Source organism: Aspergillus fischeri, genomic scaffold (genome assembly GCF_000149645.3).
Source record: "Aspergillus fischeri NRRL 181 1099437636249 genomic scaffold, whole genome shotgun sequence".
NCBI classification, from domain to species: Eukaryota; Fungi; Ascomycota; class Eurotiomycetes; order Eurotiales; family Aspergillaceae; genus Aspergillus; species Aspergillus fischeri.
In genome coordinates, this window is record NW_001509770.1 from 2,178,199 (window position 1) to 2,201,039 (window position 22,841).

The 22,841-nt window shown below is 52.4% G+C and overlaps 9 protein-coding genes across 9 annotated transcripts, besides 3 other annotated features; 6 read left to right on the top strand and 3 right to left on the bottom strand.

Moving 5' to 3' along the window:
* Positions 1-128: 128 nt before the first annotated feature.
* NFIA_014950 (M protein repeat protein) lies at positions 129-2,882 on the bottom strand (the record flags this gene model as incomplete). The annotated part of the gene is made up of 3 exons (XM_001264699.1): positions 129-1,079; positions 1,136-2,616; positions 2,678-2,882. 3 exons carry the CDS (start codon positions 2,880-2,882, stop codon positions 129-131), a joined length of 2,637 nt encoding a protein of 878 aa, XP_001264700.1.
* A 515-nt stretch (positions 2,883-3,397) lies between these two features.
* NFIA_014960 (H(+)-transporting V1 sector ATPase subunit H) lies at positions 3,398-4,962 on the top strand (the record flags this gene model as incomplete). The annotated part of the gene is made up of 3 exons (XM_001264700.1): positions 3,398-3,701; positions 3,764-4,286; positions 4,350-4,962. The coding sequence occupies 3 exons, from the start codon at positions 3,398-3,400 to the stop codon at positions 4,960-4,962; spliced, it is 1,440 nt and encodes a 479-aa protein (XP_001264701.1).
* Positions 4,963-5,131: 169 nt separating this feature from the next.
* Positions 5,132-5,186: a microsatellite.
* Positions 5,187-6,108: 922 nt separating this feature from the next.
* Positions 6,109-7,897, top strand: NFIA_014970 (fungal specific transcription factor domain-containing protein; the record flags this gene model as incomplete). Its single annotated transcript, XM_001264701.1, has 2 exons — positions 6,109-7,465; positions 7,797-7,897. The coding sequence occupies 2 exons, from the start codon at positions 6,109-6,111 to the stop codon at positions 7,895-7,897; spliced, it is 1,458 nt and encodes a 485-aa protein (XP_001264702.1).
* A 93-nt stretch (positions 7,898-7,990) lies between these two features.
* Positions 7,991-8,388, bottom strand: NFIA_014980 (uncharacterized protein; the record flags this gene model as incomplete). Its single annotated transcript, XM_001264702.1, has 2 exons — positions 7,991-8,311; positions 8,356-8,388. 2 exons carry the CDS (start codon positions 8,386-8,388, stop codon positions 7,991-7,993), a joined length of 354 nt encoding a protein of 117 aa, XP_001264703.1.
* A 2,381-nt stretch (positions 8,389-10,769) lies between these two features.
* On the top strand, positions 10,770-14,118 carry NFIA_014990 (uncharacterized protein; the record flags this gene model as incomplete). Its single annotated transcript, XM_001264703.1, has 4 exons — positions 10,770-11,305; positions 11,506-12,391; positions 12,437-13,983; positions 14,034-14,118. 4 exons carry the CDS (start codon positions 10,770-10,772, stop codon positions 14,116-14,118), a joined length of 3,054 nt encoding a protein of 1,017 aa, XP_001264704.1.
* A 369-nt stretch (positions 14,119-14,487) lies between these two features.
* Positions 14,488-15,099, top strand: NFIA_015000 (Apq12 family protein; the record flags this gene model as incomplete). The annotated part of the gene is made up of 2 exons (XM_001264704.1): positions 14,488-14,506; positions 14,585-15,099. The coding sequence occupies 2 exons, from the start codon at positions 14,488-14,490 to the stop codon at positions 15,097-15,099; spliced, it is 534 nt and encodes a 177-aa protein (XP_001264705.1).
* A 409-nt stretch (positions 15,100-15,508) lies between these two features.
* NFIA_015010 (putative signal sequence-binding GTPase GPN3) lies at positions 15,509-16,390 on the bottom strand (the record flags this gene model as incomplete). Its single annotated transcript, XM_001264705.1, has 1 exon — positions 15,509-16,390. The coding sequence occupies one exon, from the start codon at positions 16,388-16,390 to the stop codon at positions 15,509-15,511; it is 882 nt and encodes a 293-aa protein (XP_001264706.1).
* Positions 16,391-16,911: 521 nt separating this feature from the next.
* On the top strand, positions 16,912-18,339 carry NFIA_015020 (S-adenosylmethionine synthetase; the record flags this gene model as incomplete). Its single annotated transcript, XM_001264706.1, has 4 exons — positions 16,912-16,988; positions 17,082-17,139; positions 17,256-17,283; positions 17,339-18,339. The coding sequence occupies 4 exons, from the start codon at positions 16,912-16,914 to the stop codon at positions 18,337-18,339; spliced, it is 1,164 nt and encodes a 387-aa protein (XP_001264707.1).
* A 939-nt stretch (positions 18,340-19,278) lies between these two features.
* NFIA_015030 (uncharacterized protein) lies at positions 19,279-22,189 on the top strand (the record flags this gene model as incomplete). The annotated part of the gene is made up of 3 exons (XM_001264707.1): positions 19,279-19,434; positions 19,498-20,262; positions 20,309-22,189. The coding sequence occupies 3 exons, from the start codon at positions 19,279-19,281 to the stop codon at positions 22,187-22,189; spliced, it is 2,802 nt and encodes a 933-aa protein (XP_001264708.1).
* Positions 22,187-22,221: a microsatellite.
* Positions 22,222-22,643: 422 nt separating this feature from the next.
* Positions 22,644-22,679: a microsatellite.
* The last annotated feature ends 162 nt before the right edge of the window (positions 22,680-22,841 follow it).

Below are 22,841 nucleotides of genomic sequence, written 5' to 3' on the forward strand. Positions count from 1 at the left end.
TACATGAGATCTTCTAGATCTGAAGGAGGAAAAGTTTCCAGGGGAACAAATATATACACAAGAAAGGAAGAAACGAGAGAAGCATAGTCAATGGCTCTTCCGAAAAGAGACCAGTGGAGGGATAGGCCTTATTTCATGGTGCTATCGACCAACTCCCGATATATCTTTTTGAGATCAGCGATATCAGCCTGGAGTTCTTCGACTTGCTCGCTTTTCTCGCCAAGCAGCTCCAGAGTTGTTTGGTAGCGTTGATCCAAGTCTTCAAGTCTTGTCTCCAGCTCCTTCACCCGAGCATCAGAGGCCTTCTTTTCCTCTGACTCTCGCATGAGGTCAACAACCTGCTTTCGAGCCTCGTCACGTTGCCTGGTGATTCGTGCAAGTTCGTCCTTGGCAGCGGCTCGTTCGCTCTCTAAGCGGCGAACCGTAGCGCTCATACGCTCAACTAGCTGAACAGATGGCCCAGCGCCGACAGTCGACTCCGAAATGATGTCGTTGATACCTCGCGAATGATGACTTGGGGGAAATCCATAAGCAGATGGGGTAGCCGGTGTCACAGAGCCGCTGAAGAAGTCATCCGGCTCAAAGGTGATGACTGGAGACTCCATTATCGGAGGGTTTGACAGACCTGTTGACATCGGTGGGGATAGGACGGGAACAGGAAGGGAATTCTGACGCGGGGGAGTGCCCACATCTGATGATGTCGTGAGGAGCGTTGAAGAACGGCGACTCGTGGGCCTGTAGTCAGACAGAGACGCCCCGGTTGTGTCAAGGTTGCTCGGTCTACGACTGAGCGCAACAGGCGACTGAGTACGCGGTTCTTGGAGTGAATTTTGAATGGACAGTGCGTGTTCCCGCCACTTCATCTTCTCGCCCTCAAGTTTCTGAGCCCATGTCGCATCGCACACCTTCTTCTGCTCAGCGAAGTCTTTTTGTGCAGCAACCAAGTCGTCTTCTGCTTTTCTGAGTTTCTGATCCAGCTTCTGGATTTCTTGAACATGGCTTTCAAGTTTGCTCTCCAGGTCGTGTTGGGTCTCCTTTGCATTTTCGAGCTCTTCCTCAAGCTTCTTCGCTTTGAGATTCTATGTTGGTGTTAGCCAGCAACTAAGATTGACAACGCAACGAGGGCCGTGCTTACCACTTCACGCATCTTTCGTCGCATTTCCCCTTCTCGCCTTGTGACATCGTCCCGTTCTTTTTCCACATTGGCTAGCCTTGAAAGTAGCGAACCCTCGAGGGTCTGCCAATTCTCACTAGCGACTGCGTACTGCGTTTGTAATGTCTCGATCTGGCGTAAAAGTTTGGCCTGTGTTTCACCAGTAGAACCAGACGAGGCTTCTTCTGCTTTAGAGCGCAGCGCCTCCATTTTGCTCTCCAGGACAGACTGCTCCCCCTTGAGCTCGGCCTCAAGTATCCTAGCCTTCTCCTTCTCTCGCTCTATGCCTTCCTTAAGATCTGCAACTTCCCTTCTCAAGTTTTCCTCATTAATCTGGCGCTCAATCTTCGCACTCGCAAGTTCCTCTTCCAACTGAGCCGTCCGCTGCTTCTCCTTCTCCAAAGCATCTGATGCGGCTTTGGCCTCTGCTGCTTCCGCACGCGCAACAGCCCGGGCGAGTTGTGCCTTCATCTCTTGAACTGTCTGAGACAATGCGTGCCGCTCATTCGTGACGGCCTCGAGGTCCCGTGCGATCTTTGTTTGGGAGGATAGTGACTCGCTCGCCCGTTTCTCCGCAGCCTCAGCACGCTTTGCTCTAGCCTCAAAATTCGCCAGGTCCCGTTCGAGTTTCTCTGTTCTCTTCTTAGTCTCCATCTGTAACTTCGAATTATCTGCCAGCTGTTGGCGGAGCTTCTTGATCGCCGTTCGATGGTCCATCTCCGACTTGGAGAGCTTTTGCCCTTCCTCAAACAGTAGCGCAATCTTTTCGTCCTTCTCACGAAGCTCTTTTTCGACACTCCCAGGCTCAGCGGTCGCCGCAGCCTTCCTAGCAGACTCAGCGGCTTCTTTAGCCAGGTACTTTAGCTTAGATTGTAGCGCATCGATTCGTTCAATGTACAGATGCAACTCCTCCTGCCAGCGGGTTTCCGCTGCCTTGTGCTCCGCCTGTAGCTGCGCAATGGCTGGATTGTCGCTATTTATATCCGGTGCGGTGTCTTTCGCGGCATGTTTCAAGTCTTGCGATACTCGCGGGCTCTCGAGATCGCCGGTCTCATGTTGTTCTGCTGTGCCCAGTTCTTGCGAGGGTCGTGGTTCGGCTATAGGCTCTTCCGTAGATACAATTTCGTCAATATGCGGTGCGGTGAGCTCCTTGGAATTTCGCGAAACAGCACCAGAGTCGTGACTTGTCCTAGGGTCTGCCGGTAGTTCCAGTGAGCCTGCTTCTCGGACAAGCGGGCTGTCCGGACGTTCTTCTGCGGTCCCTGTAGTCGAGATAATACTTGATTCAATATCTAAACTCGATCGCGTGCCGTTACTCGGTAAGGAACTGGCTGGCGAAGAGACCCTGCCCGGAGGGGACTGCGATACACCATTCCCGGCGGCATTTGATTTGGCCATGGCTCGAGCCAATCGTTCCTGTAGACGATCATTTTTCCGCGCATTGGATGAGCTCCGCGAAACAGCTGGAAAGCAATTAGCCACGCGATCCTGAAACTGTCGCGGGGACCTTCAGAGACTCCATACTGCTTGTAGTCGGGTTGGGGCTTGTCGCCTGTTGTCCTAAGCTCTCGTTCTGCTTTGACTTGACCGATGTGGACCTTGTCAACGGTTTCTGGTCCTCCTCCTCAGCCAAGATCATATCCAATCTGGATTCCACGCCGGCGACTGCCTGCTGCAGAAACGAGCCGACTTTCCATTTTGATTTCGATCCTTGTGTATTCTGCGCCATGGTGTCGTAGACAGCAAATGATTTGGGGTTGCCCTTGACCAAGTCAGCTACTCGCTAGTAGCAAATCACCTAGCCGGTGTCATGGGAGGCAGCAGTTCCGGATGACGATGATGCGATCTGATGTTCCTTTGTCGTCACAAGTTCGATGAAACAGGTGGATAAAATCTATTGTATGAGATTAATGAGGGTTGGAAGCAAAGTTCTGAACGAATGACAGGGAGATGAGAAAGAAAGAGAGCTCAAGGCAGAAGAGCTAATGCAAGAACGACTCAAATGTCCACGTTAATCAGTACTAAAGCGACTGCCTGCTTGCGTAGACCGAGAGCGGCCTGAGGAGCCAAAACGTGGGCTGCCCGCCTCTTGGCATCCTTACCTGATGGGACGGGGAAGTCCATCTATCTCGAACATCGTCATAACCTCACAGCTCCCTTATCATTGTATTTCCCCATCCCTTCTTTGAAAGTGAAGACGTCGGCGTGAGCTTCATTAGAATTCCGGACGCATAGACAGGCATCATGTCGTCGACGTCTCTGGAGCCTCCGACTTACTTGAGCTCCTTGCAGAACAACATTCGAGCTCGCCCGATTCCGTGGGAGGGAGCTGTCCGAGCTGGCAACATCACCGACGACCATCTTAAGAAGATCAAGGCCGTGGACAAGGTCCGCAAAGAGCAACGCCGCCAAACCGTTGAAGGCGATCTTCAGGGCTACGTTGGACTGCTCGCTGGCAATGCCGATAGCAAGAGTGTCTTGGAATCGGCTTCCAAGAGGACCGATATTGTGCAGTACATTCTAGTGCTGGCGGCGGACTTGATTAACGGTAATGATAAATTCGCACTCTACATAGAATTATATGCGCTGACAAGTGTTTCTACAACTTAGATGTCCCCTCGCTTTCTTCCGCATTGATCGCACATCCTAGTCCATACAAGCCCTTCCTCCCGCTCCTGCGTCATACCACCAACGCCGAAGATCCTATTCCGCTGCTCACCTCCACATTTTTGACTAGACTTGTCTCTCACAGCCTTGCTGTTTCAACCAAGGCAGCCGTTCGCGATGAAGAAGCGCTTCCTCAGTTATACACCTATCTTTCCACCCTAACTCAGAACCCCGACAGCGGGCTGCAGGATATCGGAGTTCAGGGGCTGTCGGCGTTGTTGCGAAATTCAAGGTCGCGCGAAATGTTCTGGAATCAGAGGAAGGAGACCATCGATCCCTTGATCGAGATTCTTCGTACTGCTGCGGGAACAAAAGACAGTAGTAGTGCGAGCACTCTAGCGGGCAGTTCGAGAGCCATTGAGCCCGGCCTCTCTGGTGGTGTCGGCCTGCAGCTCTTGTACCGCGTTCTCTTGGTGCTCTGGCAGCTGAGCTTTGAAGGGAGTCTTGTTGGAGAAGGCCTACAGTCGTACGTTCACCATCTAACATACCGAAGCATGGAAGAAGTCCGCGGCTAATAATCGATTTTCAGGGATTATGAGTTTGTCCAATTATATACCCAACTTCTGCGTCTATCCCCGAAAGAGAAGACGACTCGTCTGCTTCTCGCAACTTTGAACAACCTCCTTTCCAGCAACCGCACGACTTTACTTCCAGTTGCTGTATTTGTCCGCCTTCCTGCTCTGCTATCCAACCTCTCTGGTCGCCACTTGACCGACCCAGACCTGCTGGAAGATTTGAACGCATTGTCTGAGATGCTAGATGAATACACCAAGACCCAAACGACATTTGATCAGTACGCCGCCGAGTTACAGTCAGGCCACCTTCGCTGGTCCCCGCCGCATCGCAACCCGACATTCTGGGCCGAAAATGCCCGTCGAATCCTGGATGAAGGGAACGGCGCGCTTCCCAAAAAGCTTGCCGAGATTCTGTCCAAGAGCTGGGATAACGACAAGCAGGTTCTTGCAATTGGATGCAACGATGTCGGTCAGCTGGTGAAAGAAATGCCGGAGAGACGCGGTCAGCTGGAGAAGCTGGGACTTAAGACTCGAGTTATGGAGCTAATGGCTGACAAGGACGAGTCTGTGCGGTGGGAGAGCTTGCGAGCCGTCGGAGAATGGCTCCGTTACACTTTCGAGGGCTGATCGTGTATTGGATATGGTTTAATACTACAAATATTCCCGACGTTTGAGGTTCGACTTGCCGGCGATGTAGGTATAGTACCGATGACATCTATTTTTCTTGTCTCTTCGTTTTCTGAGATGAACATACCTTTTCTATTCTGGATGCTTCCGCAGCGCACTTTCTCTCTTTCTGTTCAGCTGTTCGACTGTTCAACTACTCAACTGTTCAATTGTTCAACTGCTCAAACATCTTCCCTTTGTAGCAGTGCGGATTGGTTTTGATAGATATATCCTGTTTGCTCGCATTATCCAGGCTCCAATATTATACACAGGCTCCAAAGATCTACGCAGTCTTAGATCGTCTTAAATTTGAGGCACCCATTAGTATCAACTCTAGCCCAGGCAAAGTTTGAGAAGTTCCACTTTCATCGTATTTCGCACCCCACATTGATCAGAATATGTTGTGCCCGGGCCATCACACTTCAGCAGGAAAGAAGGGGCTATAGATAGGAGAGGTGACGCCCAACAAGCTGTTCTGAAATCGTATAATATCAAAATGCTCAGATTTTGTGCTCATTAAGACGATCGATAGCCTCCAGGTGGACCTTGTGTGGATGATCGGCCGCTAAGGGATTCCTATAGAAACCTACTGTACACTGTCTAAGTCAGAGGCTTAGAGTTGAGACTATCTCACCGGGCCCGGCGTTTGCGTTATCACTCGATCAAGTCCCACAAGAGACCCTGACTCCTGACCATTGTTGATATCGTCGTATTTGCTTTGAATCTCTCTCTGTGTTCTGTTAAAACATCTGTTGAACTTGATACGATTTTCTGATACGAGTATATGTCGATATACGCATCCACTCCACGCTGATTTACAGACGAGAACCCCCACTACCTACTGCAGATCATTCCGAGGCTACCCCGGGAAACGGAAGAAAACGCAACTTTTGAGAACACAGTCAAAAAATCCAGCAGCCTCGCCCAAATCCATGTCCAGGTCATTTAATGGGTGTAAACGGTGCAAAGCCAGACGACAGAAATGTGACGAACAGCGACCTGGCTGCGGTCGTTGTCAGGCGGCCGGGGTGCAGTGTCGATATGCGATGCAGCTACAGTGGGGAGGACGGACTTTTTCGCGGTCGAGGTTAGGGGCCTGTATGAGCAATGGAGGGTTGCAGAAGCTTGGTATGTCTTCAAATGACCTTTGCTTTCCTCTGCTTTTGGTTTCTTTGGCTGATCGTTTGTTTTCCTACAGAATACTCACCCGGTGAATTTATCTACACAACTAAATCCCCTTCCGCTACGTCGAGTACAGCGCTCTCTCCACGTGTTGACCCTTTCGTTTCTCTGTCTCCTGATCAAAAGTCGTTGCTTCATCATTTTATCCAGGATGCGTCGCAAATTACAGCATGTCACTCGAGCATGCAAAAGGATATCTGCAAGATGCTCGTCCCAATGGCTCTCCAGACCCCGTCGTTATTGTACGCAACAATGGCGCTGTCAGCGATCCACCTACAAGCACTAAACAATCAGTCGGAGAACGTCAAGTCCGCCCCGCATATTGCCCGGTTAATGGCCCTCAGTCTCGAGCACTTTCGGAATGAACTACAGACCCCAAGCACCAAGGGATCGGATGCGCTGCTCGCAACGGCACGCACGCTCTGTTTAGCGGAGATCCATTCCGGAGCAATCCATCCGAACTCGTGGCGAGCCCATGTTGAGGGCGCAAAGGCTCTTATGCTTGCTACGAATCACAAGGGGAGTGAATCACCGGGTTCGTCGCAGGGTTTCCGTCGGTACTTGGACCGGTGGTACCAGTCGATTGTGTCCCTGACAGCACTGACGGGGAATGGGCCGCCCATCGAAGAGCCTATGGAACAGTCAGCCTCCGAGATCATCCGCCAACAAGACGCGCCGGACTATCTCGACGACTACTGGGGCTTCACAGTAAACCTGTCGGCCATCTTCCGTGCGATCGGGGCGGCAGCCTGGCGGAGTCAGCAAGACACACAAAGAACAGGGTTGATATCAGACGGCACCGATGCGGCCAGTACACAGGAGGCGGCCGTTCTCGAGTCCTCTGTGCGGACGCTCATGGCCCGGGACGCAAGTACGCAGCCTACATTCTACCCAGGGGTCGCTGAGGGCCTCTCGACCGAATGCGTGCGGGAATTCGTGCTCTGCAACGAGGCGTTCCAGCACAGTGCGCTCATCCAAATCAACCGACGACTCCGTAGACTGCCCGCCTCCTCTCCCCTCGTACAGCACTCCGTCAAGCGGATTCTGGAGTGCACGGCGCAGATTGGGCCGTCTACGGGGCTGAGTCCGTGGACGATGCTCACAACTCCGTTGTTCATTGCGGGCTGTGAGGCGCAGGGTGAGGATCGCGAGAGGGTCCGGCAGTTGCTTTCGTTGCTGCACGATACCATCCGTGTGCCGAATGTGCTTCAGTCTTTGAAGTTCCTGGAACAGTACTGGGCTAACCAGTTGAATGAAAATGAGGGCTGGAGTCAATATCTAGGTAAGTTGCTTCTTTCTTGATATGTGAGTGGAGCTAACAAGGCCCAGATCGAATGAGATTCGATTTCATCCCGTATTGAGTGCGAGGGTGTGTCATTATATGCGTTTATGACAAGCGAGAAGTGAGCGTTTTTTTCAGTGTTTAGTTTTTCTGCATTATGTACAGAACGTCTTAGGCGTCTTGGCCTCGGGCGACAGTCTTTTGGGAAGTTCAGATATCCCGGCGTTGGTGGATGCTCCAGTTTATCTTGTGCTTGAATTGATATGTATTCTACCCATATACCTTCTTAAACCATTGACGGAATGTGACAACAAACTGTGTTACCCTTTAGTCATCGACTGGAACCAACCTTTCGTATTCTCTGCCCACGAGATGCTGAAAGTCCAGGTTGGAATTCTTTACCAACGGCATCTCATCACTGTTAGTAGCTGATTTCCTTCAGTTCCTAAGAAATTACCCCCAGCGGGAGGATATCCCCCGGACCGGGCCCAGGTCTAACCGACCTGCCATAAAACATCCACCGTGTCAGTGAGATTGACTGAGTTCAATGTCTTGCACGGCTTTCTGGGCGTCTTCGATCTGCTTTGCTGCTATAGCTGCGAGGTCTGGGGCGTCCGCAATCGCCTTGGCTACAGCGGCTGCGGCTGGGCTGGCTTTCGGTTTGGCGGGTGTGCGTTTGGTGCCCATTCCGTCGTTCGCGGGTAAACGTGTCTCAGGAGTAGGATGGTTTGTGGTCGTGCGTGGTGCGGTGTTGTCGTCTATCATGGATAGCCGTTGTTCGTCGGGAATAAACGTGGCCATACCGGTGGGTATGCCTAGTGGGATCGGGAAGATATGCTTCTTCGTCTTTAGCCAGAGGCAACACGGTAACGATGAATAGTTATCCGCACCTCATGTAGTAATAATAGCTGACTGTGTGCCATTGCATACTGAGAAGGCGCCGGATTGGAGTCGCTACGGATGATCGCTAAAAGCCGTCTCGCAGTGGCATCATCCTCACTGCTGCAGCACACAGAATGAGAGCAGGATATGGAAGGATCACTGCTCGAACCATATCAGTAGTCGTCCTTGAGGCTTCCTGCGGGGCTTTGGCTCTGCCGAAGAGTTGCACGGTGAGCATGCTATCTATATGCTCTCTGTCCTGAACAGTTCTTCCCAGGTAGTCTGATAGTTAGCATGTGTTGCTTCCCGTCTGCTGGTGGAAAGCCCAAGACGTAAAGGGTGCTTTAGCCAATTGCCTTTGATCCTTTCAAGACAGCAGACATGCTTGACTGGCTACGACTCTTTCGCACCCTCCGCGCAGTAGCACTGTCTGTGTAGATGATGCAAACAGGAGAGATGAAGCTCAAGCTGGTAGCTGTGTTTAGAAGTCAATATTGATTCATGCTTCTCTAGCTATTCATCTCTAAGTTAGGATAAGCTTTACTAGAATGTACTTGATGAACTGTTCCAGGATATAGATAGTAGAAGAATGTGATGTGTCACAGTGTCACATTCTCTCTACGAGGAAGCCTAGGTCATATTGCATAAAGTCCGCATTGGCCGCAGTTTAATTTAATGGCATTTGCATTCTTCAAGACTTAAGACCAAGATTGATAGAAATCATTTAGTTACGTTCTGTTGATGCTGCGTCCTCAACTATAAGTACTAGTTAACTACCTACCCGAATATGTCAGCAAGTGTCGTATGGACGGAATACCTGAGTCTGATTGAAAGTCCCTTGCAGATTGATTGTCTTCCGTTACTTTATTTAGGACAGTCAAGCATTGACTTTTTGGTCAATAGTCGTACAATAAATCAAGCCACTGCTGACCCAATCCAGGATTCCTTGGATATATTTAGCGATGTATCATACCATCAGGCATCATATGAAGTATCAAAAACTTGGAAACTTCTTCGAATAACTCCGTAGTATGAGACAAAGGAGCCTGGAAACCTGGATCTTTGTGGCGCGTGGCAGCAATAGTTCGTAGAATGGCCGTCGACAGTTCTGCCGCTGTTTCATATTTATTTGTTTCTATATGGCATCTATGCCGAATGCGGATTGCAAAATGCTTCCCATCACTTGGATACTCAAGGAACACTTGCTAACGGCTATGTGTCGTTAAGGTTATGCGCACAAGGATGACTACCGAGTGGGCGCTTAATGCGGCCCTTGGATGGAGAGATTCTCCTATACTTGAGATTGTCGAGGCGCTCATGCTTCAATCTGATTTGATTCGCAGGAGATCCCGTGCTTATGTTCATCACTGGTCACTGGTACTTCTCAGAGATAGACGCTGAATGGCAATGAGTCTTTATTACTAGCTGATAGGGATGATTTTCCCGTTCTCAGGCTGGATTACCCCTGAAAGTGCTGGGGCTCCACAAATTGCCTTGGCTTGGTCTGCCGATCGCCCAGTCTAGTCTACTAGAGTCGGCCTTGATGAGCCGTGCGAGGGTGTCTTGGAGATGAGAGGTTACACTCTGTATGCTCAATTGAGATTAACAGTAGATCAGAATGATCAGCCTGTAGATAGATAGTAATCAAGAATTCAGTGAAAGACCGGTGGTGGAATTGCTGTGTCCAGTGTTCTCGACTCGTGACACCTCAAAGAAAGCAATCGAAAGAAAAGTAGACATCTCCCTTTGACACGATGCAAGTATCATCATTCGCTGTGCAATTATAGTACGTCGCGTAGTAGTCTTCAAACAGCCGCGAATCGAGATGCTGATATCAAACAGTCCTTAGGAAATGCTCCACCTCGTCTGTGCAGCGCCAAAAAACCCACGAGAATCAGCCAACCAGATTGCTCCAAGAACAGTTTTGATAGAGAATTTGGTTTTCTTAGTTTTCTTTAGTCTGGCTGCATACCATCTTAATACTACCCAGAGACCGGAGTACTCGAACTAGTTACCACTGTCTAGTGTCTAGACTTAATATTATTCTTCTCCTTAATTCTCCCGCTGCAGGTCCCCTTGTCCTCTCTTTTCTTTGAACCCCCCTTGGTTCTTCACTGCCTTTCTCAGTCTCCTAATCACCCTAACTTCCTTTCCCCTGGCACTGACCCCGATTGTTACTATATCCGGTCAATTCTCCTTCATCCAGATATCCACTAGTGGCCGCGTGTCATCCTCAAACCGCCCCGTGCTCTCTCAATCCCTCCTGAGAATTGCCCGTCATCAACATGAGGGTGCGTCGATCGAGAGAGCTACTAGCCGTCTAGTCTAATCTTCACCTTCATTGACCGTCGTTTCCGCCCCCCCTTCCCTCGTCCCGTTCCTGTCCTGATCGACTTTCCCTCGTTCTTCTCCTCTCCCCAAGATGCCCGTGGGTTGGCCTTCTCCGCCTGCAGCTGGCACCTTGACCACTTTAGTATCCTCTTCCCCCGACGCCTATCATCCACACTCCCAAGACAGTCGGAGCGCCAGTAGCTCCAGTTGGCCAAGCCCTCCTCCCTCTGCTTCTTCTTTTCCTACTCCTCCTTCTACTTCTCATCACCATCATCACCCTTCTATCCCCACCGGTACTGCTTCTCCGGTGCGCAGAAAGCCCCTCCCCCAGCAGCATGCTGCTTCTTCCCCTGTGAACTCTTCCCGCCAATCTAGGCCTTCTTTGACGTCTCCCGTCACGCCAATTGATACCACTACCACTACTCCTATTACGGGAATCACAGCTGGTGCGCCTACTTCTTCTCCTGCGGCCAAGACATCTACCGACCCTCCACTGGAGGCCACCAAAGCCCTATCCTCTCCTCCCGTCATCAGAAGCAACCTTCCTGCTTCTCACTCTTACACTCTCTCTTCTGGTTCATCAGTGTATGAAGAAGACACCCTTTTTGTACCTAAGGACCTCGACAGGTATGACAGTGTTGGGCTCACGCTCGCCCTCCCGTGCTTCCTCGGGGCTCGCCCCCTCGCATCCCCCCTTAAATAGTCGCCTGTCTTCGCTTTCTCTTCCGTTTCTTCCGTTCCTCTCTGTCCGAGATCCAAACTCAATGTCAGATGCCCCCCTTCGGACGCTATAGGACTAACCTTGTGCTTCAATTGCTCTTCCCCAGATCTTCTCGAGGCGGCACTTCCGCTCCCCCTCTTCGCATAGATACCTCCGCCGCATACTGGCACGGGGAGGACGACGAGGAGTCCATCTACACCGCTCAATTCTCGAATGGAACCCCATTGCACAACCGTCTTGTCAGCGAACCATTCATCCCTGTGCTCAACTCTCCGCCGGGCCACAAGCGCGCCCAAACTATGGCATTACGTCTATCATCCAGCCGCCCACCACCTTTGCACATCGAGTCCAGCGGTCGAACCGCATCGGCCAGCTCCCTGGACTCGAAACAGCCCAAGACCCCTGGGAACAAAATCAGCTCCTTCTTCGGCTGGAAAGCCGTCACCACATCGCCCAGCGCGGAGTCCTCGAGCACCGAGATCTCGGATTCGGGCCGGTCCCCTCTCCCATCTCCGATGCCTCCTTCAATGCCCACCGCCTCCTTCTCCATCACCCCCTCGACCACAGTACCATTCGATCCCACCCGGGTACCGGCCCGCAACCCCTCCCTAAGCGGCGCCAGTATCCTCGAGGCCGCGTCAGCCTCGAAGCTCGCGGATCTCGAAAATGAACTTCGCGAGATCAGTTCCGAGCTGGCCGGTTCCATCCGGCGGGAGATGGAACTGGAAGATTTGGTGGAGAGGTTGCAATCCGAGATGCCGCAGGACGCCAACCGGCGCACCAGCGACTATTTCTCCGACTCCGGAACTAGCTCTATACGATATATATACGACGCCAACGGAAAAATTGATGACTTGGACAAGTATCGGCGAGCAGCCGAGCAGGAACGTGCACAGCTCAAGGTTGAGCTGTCGCAGAAGTGGCAGGAAGAAAGAGCCCGTCGGGCCGCAACCGAGTCTCATGTTCAGATACTCGAATCACAAGTAAACCAAGTATGTTTTCCGTTCTGTCGGCTTTGGCTCAGCTAATGTGGTCAGTTACGACGAGAGAGAGTCGAGTCTTCCGATCTATCGTCCAAGGCTCGGGAACTCGAGATTGCTCTGGAAGATACCCGCAGAAAACTGGCTGAGGAACGTCAAATCAAGGACAACTTTGAAGATCTCTTGACGGCGATGCGAGTAGAGCTGGAGCAGTTGCGAAACGAGCGCGACCATCTTCGGGATAATGTGATTCCTCAATTACAGCAGCAACAGCAACAGCCGCCACAGAGCACACCCGCCCCCGAGTCCTCGGAGATTCAGCGATTACTCGGCGAGATTGAGGCTCTGAAAATCGAGAATGCCTCGCTGGCTCAACTGCAAGGCAGTCGATTTGCGTCGATCGCCGAAGAAGGTGGTATGCCCCAACGGAGACCCGCGGGACTGGGTCTGTCGCGGTCAAATTCGCTGGCACGGCACTCGAAATCGAGCGGTGCAGGTGGGCTGTCGCGGTCAAACTCGTTGTCTCGGTCAAATTCCGTGTCGACTAAGGATCGCCCGGATCGCGAGGCGTTGGCGGACCGTATGGAAGATGTGGAAGCGCAGCGGGATGCGCTGCACCAAGCCCTGCGGTATCTGCTTATGAGACAAGAACAGCAGGCTCGAGAGTACGAAAAGCGCTTAAAGATCATGGAGTTGGAGCTGGCTCGTACCCAGGAACTGGGCTCACCACGTAGATTGGGGTACGAACGCGAGGTGCGGAATCTCCGAGAGGAGGTGAACCATCTCCGCCAGCGGGCAGAAGATGCCTTGGAACAGAAGTGGCAATGCGAAAAGGGACTGGCAGGTTTGAAGATGGATTTGGACCGTGCCGAGCAGGAGACCACTTCGTTGCGTGTTCTGCTGCAGGAGCATGATATCGCGGTCCCGGAGGGACTCGAATCCGAACGTGACGGCTTCGCCGAGGTCATCGCGACCTCTTCGTCTCTGGAGATGGCATACAAGCAGTTGCAGGCGGAACGGGAAGTCATCGAAGCCAGTGCTGCTCACTCTCCGCTGGTGGAGAGTGACGCCTTCGCGGCGTCCATCAGTCGCACAGAAGCACTGGCGAATCATGTGCAGCAACAGCTACAGAGGAACAACTCCCTGCGCAACCGCCTGGCCAAGGCGATTGGCAAGGGTGAAAAGGATCAGCAGCTGTCGGCGGCCCGGATCAACGAGCTGCAGGCCAGACTCAAGGAACTGGAGGAGACGCTGCTGATGGCGCAGCAGCATTCCGAGGAGGAAATGGCGCGGCACGAGGAGGAGATCCGCAACCTCGAGGCCAGCCACAACGCGCAGCTGATGCGCGTGAAGAACGGCTCCCGCAGCCCGGCGGCACTATCGCCAAAGCCGCCCAGCTCACCGTTTGGTGCGCGCTCGCCCCGTCTGGACAAGACGACCAGCGGCGAGGGGATCCCGCTGAACGAGGCGATCCAGGCGCAGACACTCGAGAAGCGGGTGAAGGAGTTGGAGAAGCTCCTGCGGGATGCAGATACGGAGATGGAGGAGGTGGTCAGTCGGATGAACCGGGCCCAAATCGAGGTGGCCGAACTGCAATCTGACCGGTACGTGTCTCTATAACTGGTCTGAATACGAGATAGCTAACTGTTTGCAGCGACGAAGCACTCCGCCAGACTCGGAAACTCCAGGCAGACATCCAAGCCGAGCGAGACGCGTTCAAGGCCTTGATGGCCCAATAATTTAATCTTTAATGTATATACCATGGTGTTCTTCTGCTATATTCCCAGACGATGTCAGCGTGATCAAGACACGAGGATGATGTATCTTCATGTACATAACTAGAGGAGTATCAAGTTATTAATGAGCGTTGATCACCTGTAGCGTGGAGATAACTCCGCAACTGCCCACTGTGTATTCTTCTGTATTGTTTGCTTTGTTTGTTTCACATGCTTTATCTATCAGCATCCACGCGATTTGTCCTTTCTCGGAGTACAACAAGCCAACTAGCATTATCATCTGCATTTCTTCTACCAGCGTCACTGACATATTTACCTCTACTTCCGCCTAAGCTGATCCAAACCTCCGGGATAGACCGGTGATACCAAAAAATGGAATACTACCTCCCAGGTCCGCCACCCCATCCATAACACCCCCCAATCTATATATCTAGTAGAAGACGAAACCCAACTGACAGAAAAAAAACAGACTACCTAACCCCCCTGCTCACAAACCCCACCCTCCAACACCTCCGCAGCCACGCCACAAACTGGTCGTCGTCGTTGTCGTTCAGCAGCATTCGCACCACCTACCTAGAGCCCTACCTCATAACCCCCCTCTCACGGCTCCTCGCGTCCTCGACCCCCGATTTGGTGTCCGTGCTACTTCTCCTCGTTATACTGGTCGTCTCGCTCAAGGTCCTGGATTATGCGCGCCGGGTGGTCATGTTCTGGGTGATGCTTGCCGTGAGGGTTGTGTTTTACGGGTCGGTCGTTGCGCTGGGTTGCTATGTTTATAGTGTTGGGGTGGAGAAGGCGGGAAGGGATCTGGGGTGGCTGCTGGGTGTGCTTTGGGGGTTTGTGGAGGAGGTTCTTGCGGGCGTTGAGAGTGGGAGGTCTCCGTCTGGCGGTCCTGGGGCCGGTGGGTATGGATATGGATATGGATATGGGTATAGGCGGGAGGCACCCCGGGGGTATGGGGGGAGGGCGAAAAAGGGGAGGTGATTCTTTTTTTGTGTCTTGGTTGTTGGCATTGGGCATTGTGGTCATTGGGTTGGAGGGATACGGTACGGCACGGTACGGCTAGGCTGGCCTTAAGCTACAGTTACGACGTTATGCATAATGTTCATTTCATGTCGTTCATGTCACGTTATTTCATTTTCGGGTGTAGGTATTATGTATGCGCTGGCGCGACGCGGGATGTACAGTCTCTGGTCTGGTTCCTGAGCTGTGCTCTGTTCTCGCTGCTTTGGCGAGTAACAAGCCGGCGGGCCTGCCCTGATGCGATGCCTGATGCGATTCGACGGTGATACGCACATCGGCTGACGAAGTGCAGACGTCGATACGTCGGTGGTTTTTCTGTGTCGTATGGTGAAGGTCGTAAGGCGTATGTTGTGAGTGGACGAGGTGAATATCAAATATCGGCATCCTCGTAGTTCACGTCCTGCTCGTCGTTTGGCTCCCGCGGCTCCTGTGCCTCATGATACTGGATGGCGTCGTCGATATGGCTCAGCACCGCGGCCACACTGTCCTCATCCTGAACGTCCAGCTTCAGAAAAGACACCATGCTGAAATCGTCAATCAACTGCCCCACGGCCCGGTTCAACCGCTTGAATGATCCCCCACTCAGCAGAGTATCCTTGGAACTGGGGTCTCCCTCGACTGGCTCTTCTGCATCCCCGACCTCGTCTTGTAATAAATTCACATCGACATTGACGAATCGCTTAAGCTCCTTCCGCGACACCATATCCCGCACCTGATCCATTTTGCTCAGAATGTTCACATGCGGCATCTCCAGCATCAGCATCGCAGACATGGCGCTGAGCGTGCCCGCGAAAAACTTGGCCTTGTCTATGACAAACGTACTCTCCAGTAGATACGCCGCACACAGGTTGATGTTCAGCGGCCCCTGTCGCGAAAGATACTGCACCAGCGACGGCAGCAGCGGAATATGCGTGTAGAGCTCAATCTGCCCCGGCATGTCAAAGATGATCAGGTACTCTTCGCTCAGCGGGTCCAGTGCCTGCGACAAAAAATCCAGGTTCTGCAGGAGGAATTCAAAACAATAGATCAGCCCGCCATTGGGACCCAGCTCCATCTCCTCCATCACATCTTCCAACGTGATCAGCTCGCGGATGTCCAGATCAGGCTCGTAATTGAAACTTTCGGCGGCGGGGTCGAGATTCACATAGAAGCAACTTCGGCGCGTGGTCTGCAGATGCTGGATGAGGGCACTGCAAAAGGTTGACTTGCCGGCGCCTGCCGGGCCCATGACCAGAACTCCGAATTTGGACATTTTGTGTCGGTTGTGTATATAAAAGGTTATACGCGGTGGAAAATGGATGCGCTCGGCGGGTTATTCGGTTAGTACATCGACTTGCGGGACACCATCCGTAATCTTCAATAGTCCTATGCACGCTAACTGCGCACTAACTAGAAAGTATTATTGGACAGTGAACTAAAGACTGCTGTCAGCACTGTCAAGGTACCCCAAGTAAGACTGATGCTCAGCCACCAGCATCAGCACCGATTGGATGCATTCGGACTCCGGATGAAAAGTGGGAGAGCGTTCCTCTTTTCTGCCTCTGGTCACCGCCGGAGCAAGATGGCGCCATCGGGGCCTCATTAATACGGCCAAAATCCCCTCCTCCTTTTTCCCTCTCCCCCTCCATCCATTTTTCATATCCATCCACTTCCCCCCTCCTCTTTCTGTACTTATCTCTCCAGTCTATCTACCTTTCTTATATCCTCATCTCTCCTCTCCTTTTTCTTCCTTCTCTCCCTTTCCCTCATTTTAAATCATAATCTCAATTCACAATGGGCAGCGTCGCGAAGTCTAACACTTTCCTCTTCACCTCCGAGTCGGTCGGTGAGGGTCACCCCGATAAGATTGCGTGAGTTCTGCCCCTCTTATGATATATGTGTCCTATACGAGTCGCAAATTCTCATTCCCTTCAATTCATTCAATCCATCTGACAATTGAACAGTGACCAGGTCTCTGATGCCGTCCTCGATGCCTGCCTTGCTGAGGACCCTCTCTCCAAGGTACATTCCCCCCCCTCCCTTTCAGAAAATTTTCTCCGCTTTGATTGGATCGGGCCCATTTCCGCCAACTTTTGCCCTGCGAATCAATCAATGGATGTTGACTTGTCTCCGTATAGGTCGCTTGTGAGACTGCTACCAAGACTGGTATGTTAATTATTTTCATGTCTCTCAATTGACGTCTTGTGCTAATTCTGCTCAGGTATGATTATGGTCTTTGGTGAAATCACTACCAATGCCAAGCTGGACTACCAGAAGATCATCCGTGGTGCCATCAAGGACATTGGTTATGATGACTCCGAGAAGGGTTTCGACTACAAGACCTGCAACGTCCTTGTCGCCATTGAGCAGCAGTCCCCCGACATTGCTCAGGGTCTCCACTACGATGAGGCTCTTGAGAAGCTCGGTGCTGGTGACCAGGGTATCATGTTCGGTTATGCCACCGACGAGACCCCTGAGCTCCTCCCTCTCACCCTCCTGCTCTCTCACAAGCTCAACGCTGCTATGACGCAGGCTCGTAACGACGGTTCCATCCCCTGGCTCCGTCCCGACACCAAGACCCAGGTCACCGTTGAGTACGCTCACGACGGCGGTGCCGTCAAGCCCCTGCGTGTGGACACTGTCGTTGTCTCTGCTCAACACAGCGATGATGTTTCCACTGAGGAGCTCCGTGCTGTCATCAAGGAGAAGATCGTCAAGAAGGTCATCCCCGCTGAGCTCCTGGACGACCGCACCATTTACCACATCCAGCCCTCTGGCCGCTTCGTCATCGGTGGTCCTCAGGGTGATGCCGGTCTCACTGGCCGTAAGATCATTGTCGACACCTACGGTGGCTGGGGTGCCCACGGTGGTGGTGCTTTCTCCGGCAAGGACTACTCCAAGGTCGACCGTTCCGCTGCCTACGTCGGTCGTTGGATCGCCAAGTCCCTTGTTCACGCCGGCCTTGCCCGCCGTGTCCTTGTCCAGCTCTCCTACGCCATTGGTGTCGCTGAGCCCCTCTCCATCTTCGTCGAGACCTACGGTACCTCTGAGAAGTCCTCGGATGAGCTCGTCGAGATCATCCGCAAGAACTTCGATCTCCGCCCCGGTGTCATTGTCAAGGAGCTCGACCTTGCCAAGCCCATCTACTTCCAGACTGCCAAGAACGGTCACTTCACCAACCAGAGCTTCCCCTGGGAGAAGCCCAAGACTCTCAAGTTCTAAATGCGTCGTCAGAGACCGCGTAGAACTTGTTGTCTTTTGTTTTTTGACGAATGTGATGAATTTGCTTTGTTTTCAACAACTCAAAGCATGAGAGCATAGACATATTTCGAAAAAGCCTTTTCTTTTCTTCGGACCTTTTGCTTTATTGATATATCTGCATGGTCTCCTGCAAAAAGGAGGCTGGTTTGGGCGAGGATAAATTCAACATGATACCACTTTCATCTATTGGGCAGGGATGTTTTCGGCGTTTCAGGGAGCGGAAGTCTTCAACACATGCCTCCTCCGAGGCCATCTACTAGACTACGAGCGCTATCTGGCTAGATCAGCCTGTAGCACATGGATCCATGTGCTCCGGATGATGTCTCCTCGAAGGAGAGATGTCGGTGGCCAGTTGAAAGGAGCTTGGTCTTCTTCAACCGTTGTCTCGAGCTAATCTAAACATTAGCTATATAGAATAATCCATGATACATTTATTCACATCTTCTTTGTAATTGATTTCTTAAAAAGTTGACGTGTAGAGAGGTAGAAGATCTGTCATTTTACCCAAAGAGGAAATCGGGAATCGTGAAAGCCATAGCACTTAGCGATGTCGATAATTCGCATTTAAAATCGCAAGACAAGAAGACAGCATAAGACAGTCAAGGTTTGTTTTACAGTTCATTATACTGTCCTCGACATGCAATCAAGCAGACTCGACATTCTGGCTGTTGTCGCTGCAACGAGACGCGTGACGGACGCCAAGCTTGTCTTCGCGAATCGCGACAACTGTGAAGGACCTTCCCCACCAGCCGACCGTTTCTGTCATCCTTCAGACATCGAATCGGCAATTGTTTCAATTGTACTCAGTCCTGTTAAATTCATTACTTCTCATATCTATTCTACAAGACCATCCTCCTCTAATGTCAAGAACATAATGCATGATTCCCGATAGACGCGTCCATGGCCTCGCGTCGCTCCTCCGGCGTGCTCGAAACCCTCAGCTCTTTCTCGCTGAACAGACTCCATGAACCCTCTACCACTCATCCTCCCTTGAAGAAGCGAAAGACATACCACGCAGCTACAGGGCAACTCTCCCGACAGGCCATCAGTATCAGGGTGAGTTTCACATTGCAATAGCAGCTACAGAAGCATAGCGTTCGTTAACTGGCGCCGATGTAGGCCCACGCCGCAGCTTTATCAGACGACCCCTACGTCCTTGAACCCATCGCCGTCGTCCCGCGATCCCGGCTACCGTTCTCATGGCTCGATTCACCCGCCGCATTGTCGCAGATCCAGAGCGGAAGTTTGTTCGTAGCCAACATTCCTCTTTTGGAGGAGGGTCTGCAGACTCGCACTGAGCCGTGCGTTCTGGCTGTGCGGTTGCTTCCTGATGGGGAATTGTACGCTGTTGAGCGGGTGAAGAGGGGTATCTATGCTCTGTCGAAGCTGGCTCGTGGTGTGGAGGAGGGAGATATCTTTGTTGCGGTCAAGGGATGGAACGCTTCTACCGGGTGCGGCGAGGGGATTCAGCCCGACCTCCCGTTGGAAGCAGAAAATGGAGAGGACTGGTGGCAGCAGGCCAAAATCGAGGATCCAGCATCCGTTACTCCGCCGTCTGCCAAGCGCGCAAAGTTCGATGTCTCGCTTGTCTTTAATAAGGCGGCAGTTGATGCTCGAGCTGACGGGACATTGAAAGAGATATCCCCAGTGGATTCGCTTGAGCAGAGGCCCTCGATGGCTCCTCCTGCACTGCCAATGGAGCGGAGTTCGAGCTCAGACATGCAGATGCCGTTTGTGCTGCACGATTCCCGGAATGCTGATGGTGCTGTGTTCGGGGACGTTGTTGCTAATGCGGACACTCGGCCCGCTGATCCCTCGCAATCTCCGCAAGAGCTGCTGGATGCTATGAGAGAGCACTACCTGCAAGCTCTCTACATCTCCAAGGTTTGTATCTCTGTTGTCTTTGTGGTCTATGTGCTAATTTTCCCAGACTTCTGTGGCATATTTCGCCAAAGGACCTCTGGCACGATGCCGCGCCGCCTTCCAGGCATTCGGGTCGTATTCTACTAATACACCTAGACATCTCGCAGAGTTCTATCGAGAGGCTATTCTGGCCGCAAAGAAGATGGATCTGAAATATCGTGAAACTCTGCCTTCGACCATCCGAGATGTTCTTTTGAGTACGTCAGATGATGACGCGCGGAAGAAACGCAAGAGCAGGAAACGAAAGTTGGGCAAGAACGGACTCTACCCAGAAGAGGAGGGTTTCATTCGCAAGTGGTGGAGAGATCGGGCTCTGGCGGACAATGGGGTTCCTGCAGAGTCGTCGCGCGACGCAGAGCTCAAGAAGCACATCGCGGACTTGCGACTACGAGAGACACAGTTGCAAATTCTACTCATTTTGGAGACGTTGGCCCTCGAGATGAATGGGCCTGGTGAGACATCAAAGACGGACGATTCTTCCGAAAAGCCGTCGGACGATACCAGAACCAAATCGAAGAAAAAGCCACAGGATTTGGATGTGCTGCTCGAACTGCACCTTGACCGGTTGTGCATTTGGCATGCCGTCAGTACCGATGACACAGCCTTGGCGGAGTCCGCGAAATCCTTCGACAGTCAAACGGGTAAGAAGATCGAGAGCGATGCCGTCCGGGACTTTTGCACCGAGGTCATTGTTCCATTCTACGCTTCGCGTCTGCCGGACAGATGCAAGTTGATCACCCGCAAGCTCGGTGTCTCTGGCGCGATATCGCCTTTGGCCACACAGTCCAGCGGCACAAAAAAGACGTCTCGCACCGAGCCTGGGAAGCCCACTGAGCGGCAGTCTTCTCAGAGACATCCGCGTCGATCCTTGCAGCGGGTGCTCACCGACCAGCAAACGGCCTCTCAAGGACGACCCCCGTCTCTGGGACGCTCCAACACTGTGCCGTCGCAAGCAGAGGCCAAGCGCGAGTCGATGGAGCCGCTGCTGCCGGTGCTCAGCGTCAGCGCGAGAGGAGGCATCCAGAAGCCGAAGCGGGCGGAAAACCGCGAAGTGGATCTGAACGCGGTGGCTCGTCAGCACGAAGCCAAGCTAAAGAAGGTGCAAATGCTGATGGAGCAGAAGAAGGAGCTTGACGCGGCGATCAATGCCCTCCGCAAGCCCAATCGCGAACTGGTTGCGAAGGATATCGCAGAGGATGCAGTCAAGCGGGCATCAGGCGGCAGCTCAAGGAAACCAAAGAACCCCGTCCGCAACCCGTTCGGGCAAGGCGTGCAGGTCATGGCGACCCCGAAGGGAAACCGCAAGAAGGACGCCGTCATGGGGTTGGCTCCGCCGTTCAAGAATGTCGTGCGGTCGTCGGCAAGTAAGAACGGATCCTCGCCATTTGCGAGTGAGCCACAGGTGGTTCCAGCATCTACACTCCGACCCAGCTTCATCTCCAATACTCCGGCGTCTGAGTCTATGGCTGCTCCTGGTTCGGGTTTGGGGGATATGGGTGCCATCCAGGAAACGCCATCTCGCCGGCCGGCGCAGTCTTTGGGACTGATGGACACCGCGACGGACGACACATCCCCGGGCGTAGCGAAGAACTTATTCCGGGTCCCCCGACGCCCGATCCCTAAATCCACCGACGTCGCGCCGTCCACGCCGATTGCACCGCGATCCGCCGATCAGGCCATCGGCGTCAAATCATCTACGGTGGTGGAGACACCGCCGAGGCCAGCCCCTGTCGTCCAAGAAAGCATCCCTGGCGCCTCCCCCGCAGCCGTGCTCACCACACCAGTGAAGAGTAGCGCCAGACTGGCTGTGCCGGTCGTCTCGGCGGTGCCTGTGACGCCGGAGAAATCTATTTATGAGCAATTGGGATGGGACGATGATCTTGCTTGATTTGTTTCGGTGTTTTGTTTCGGTGATTTGTTTGCGGCGGCGTTCTCGTTCTTCGGTACATTCGGCGTTTTCCTCATTCTTCGGTGTTAGGCTGCATGGTATGGTGTTATATATGCTAGTCACTTGCATTTTTTTTATTGAAGTACAGTAGAAGTACAGTGAAAGAATGCCAAGTCATGCATGTACATCAAACTCTACTGTATAATCCTACAAGTACAGTACTTTGACCTGCACCCTTGAAATCATCATCCAATCAAGTCGCTCAACCAGAGCATGCACTATGATAGCTTCGAACCGTAAGACGTGATGACTCGACTGAAATGATCGTGAGATGAGGCGAAGCAATATTTCTCCGCACGGAGTAGATACTCACGGAAAAATCCTACCTTACTCAGGTCTCAGGATTTATAACCCCACATGGGACGAAACAGTCCGCAATCCGGATTGTGGAGGCCGGAGACGGAGACGGAGACGGAGACGGAGACGGAGACTTGGAGTTGGAGGAACGATGGTGAGGCGATGTTGATCTGTGGAGTAATGGACTTTTGACTTTGTTCGGAACTTGCTGGGCGACGACTGAGATCGTAAGATTAATATTATTGGTTTGAGACCTAGGAGCTGACGACTAGGTCCTTGGCTGGATGGACCCCGG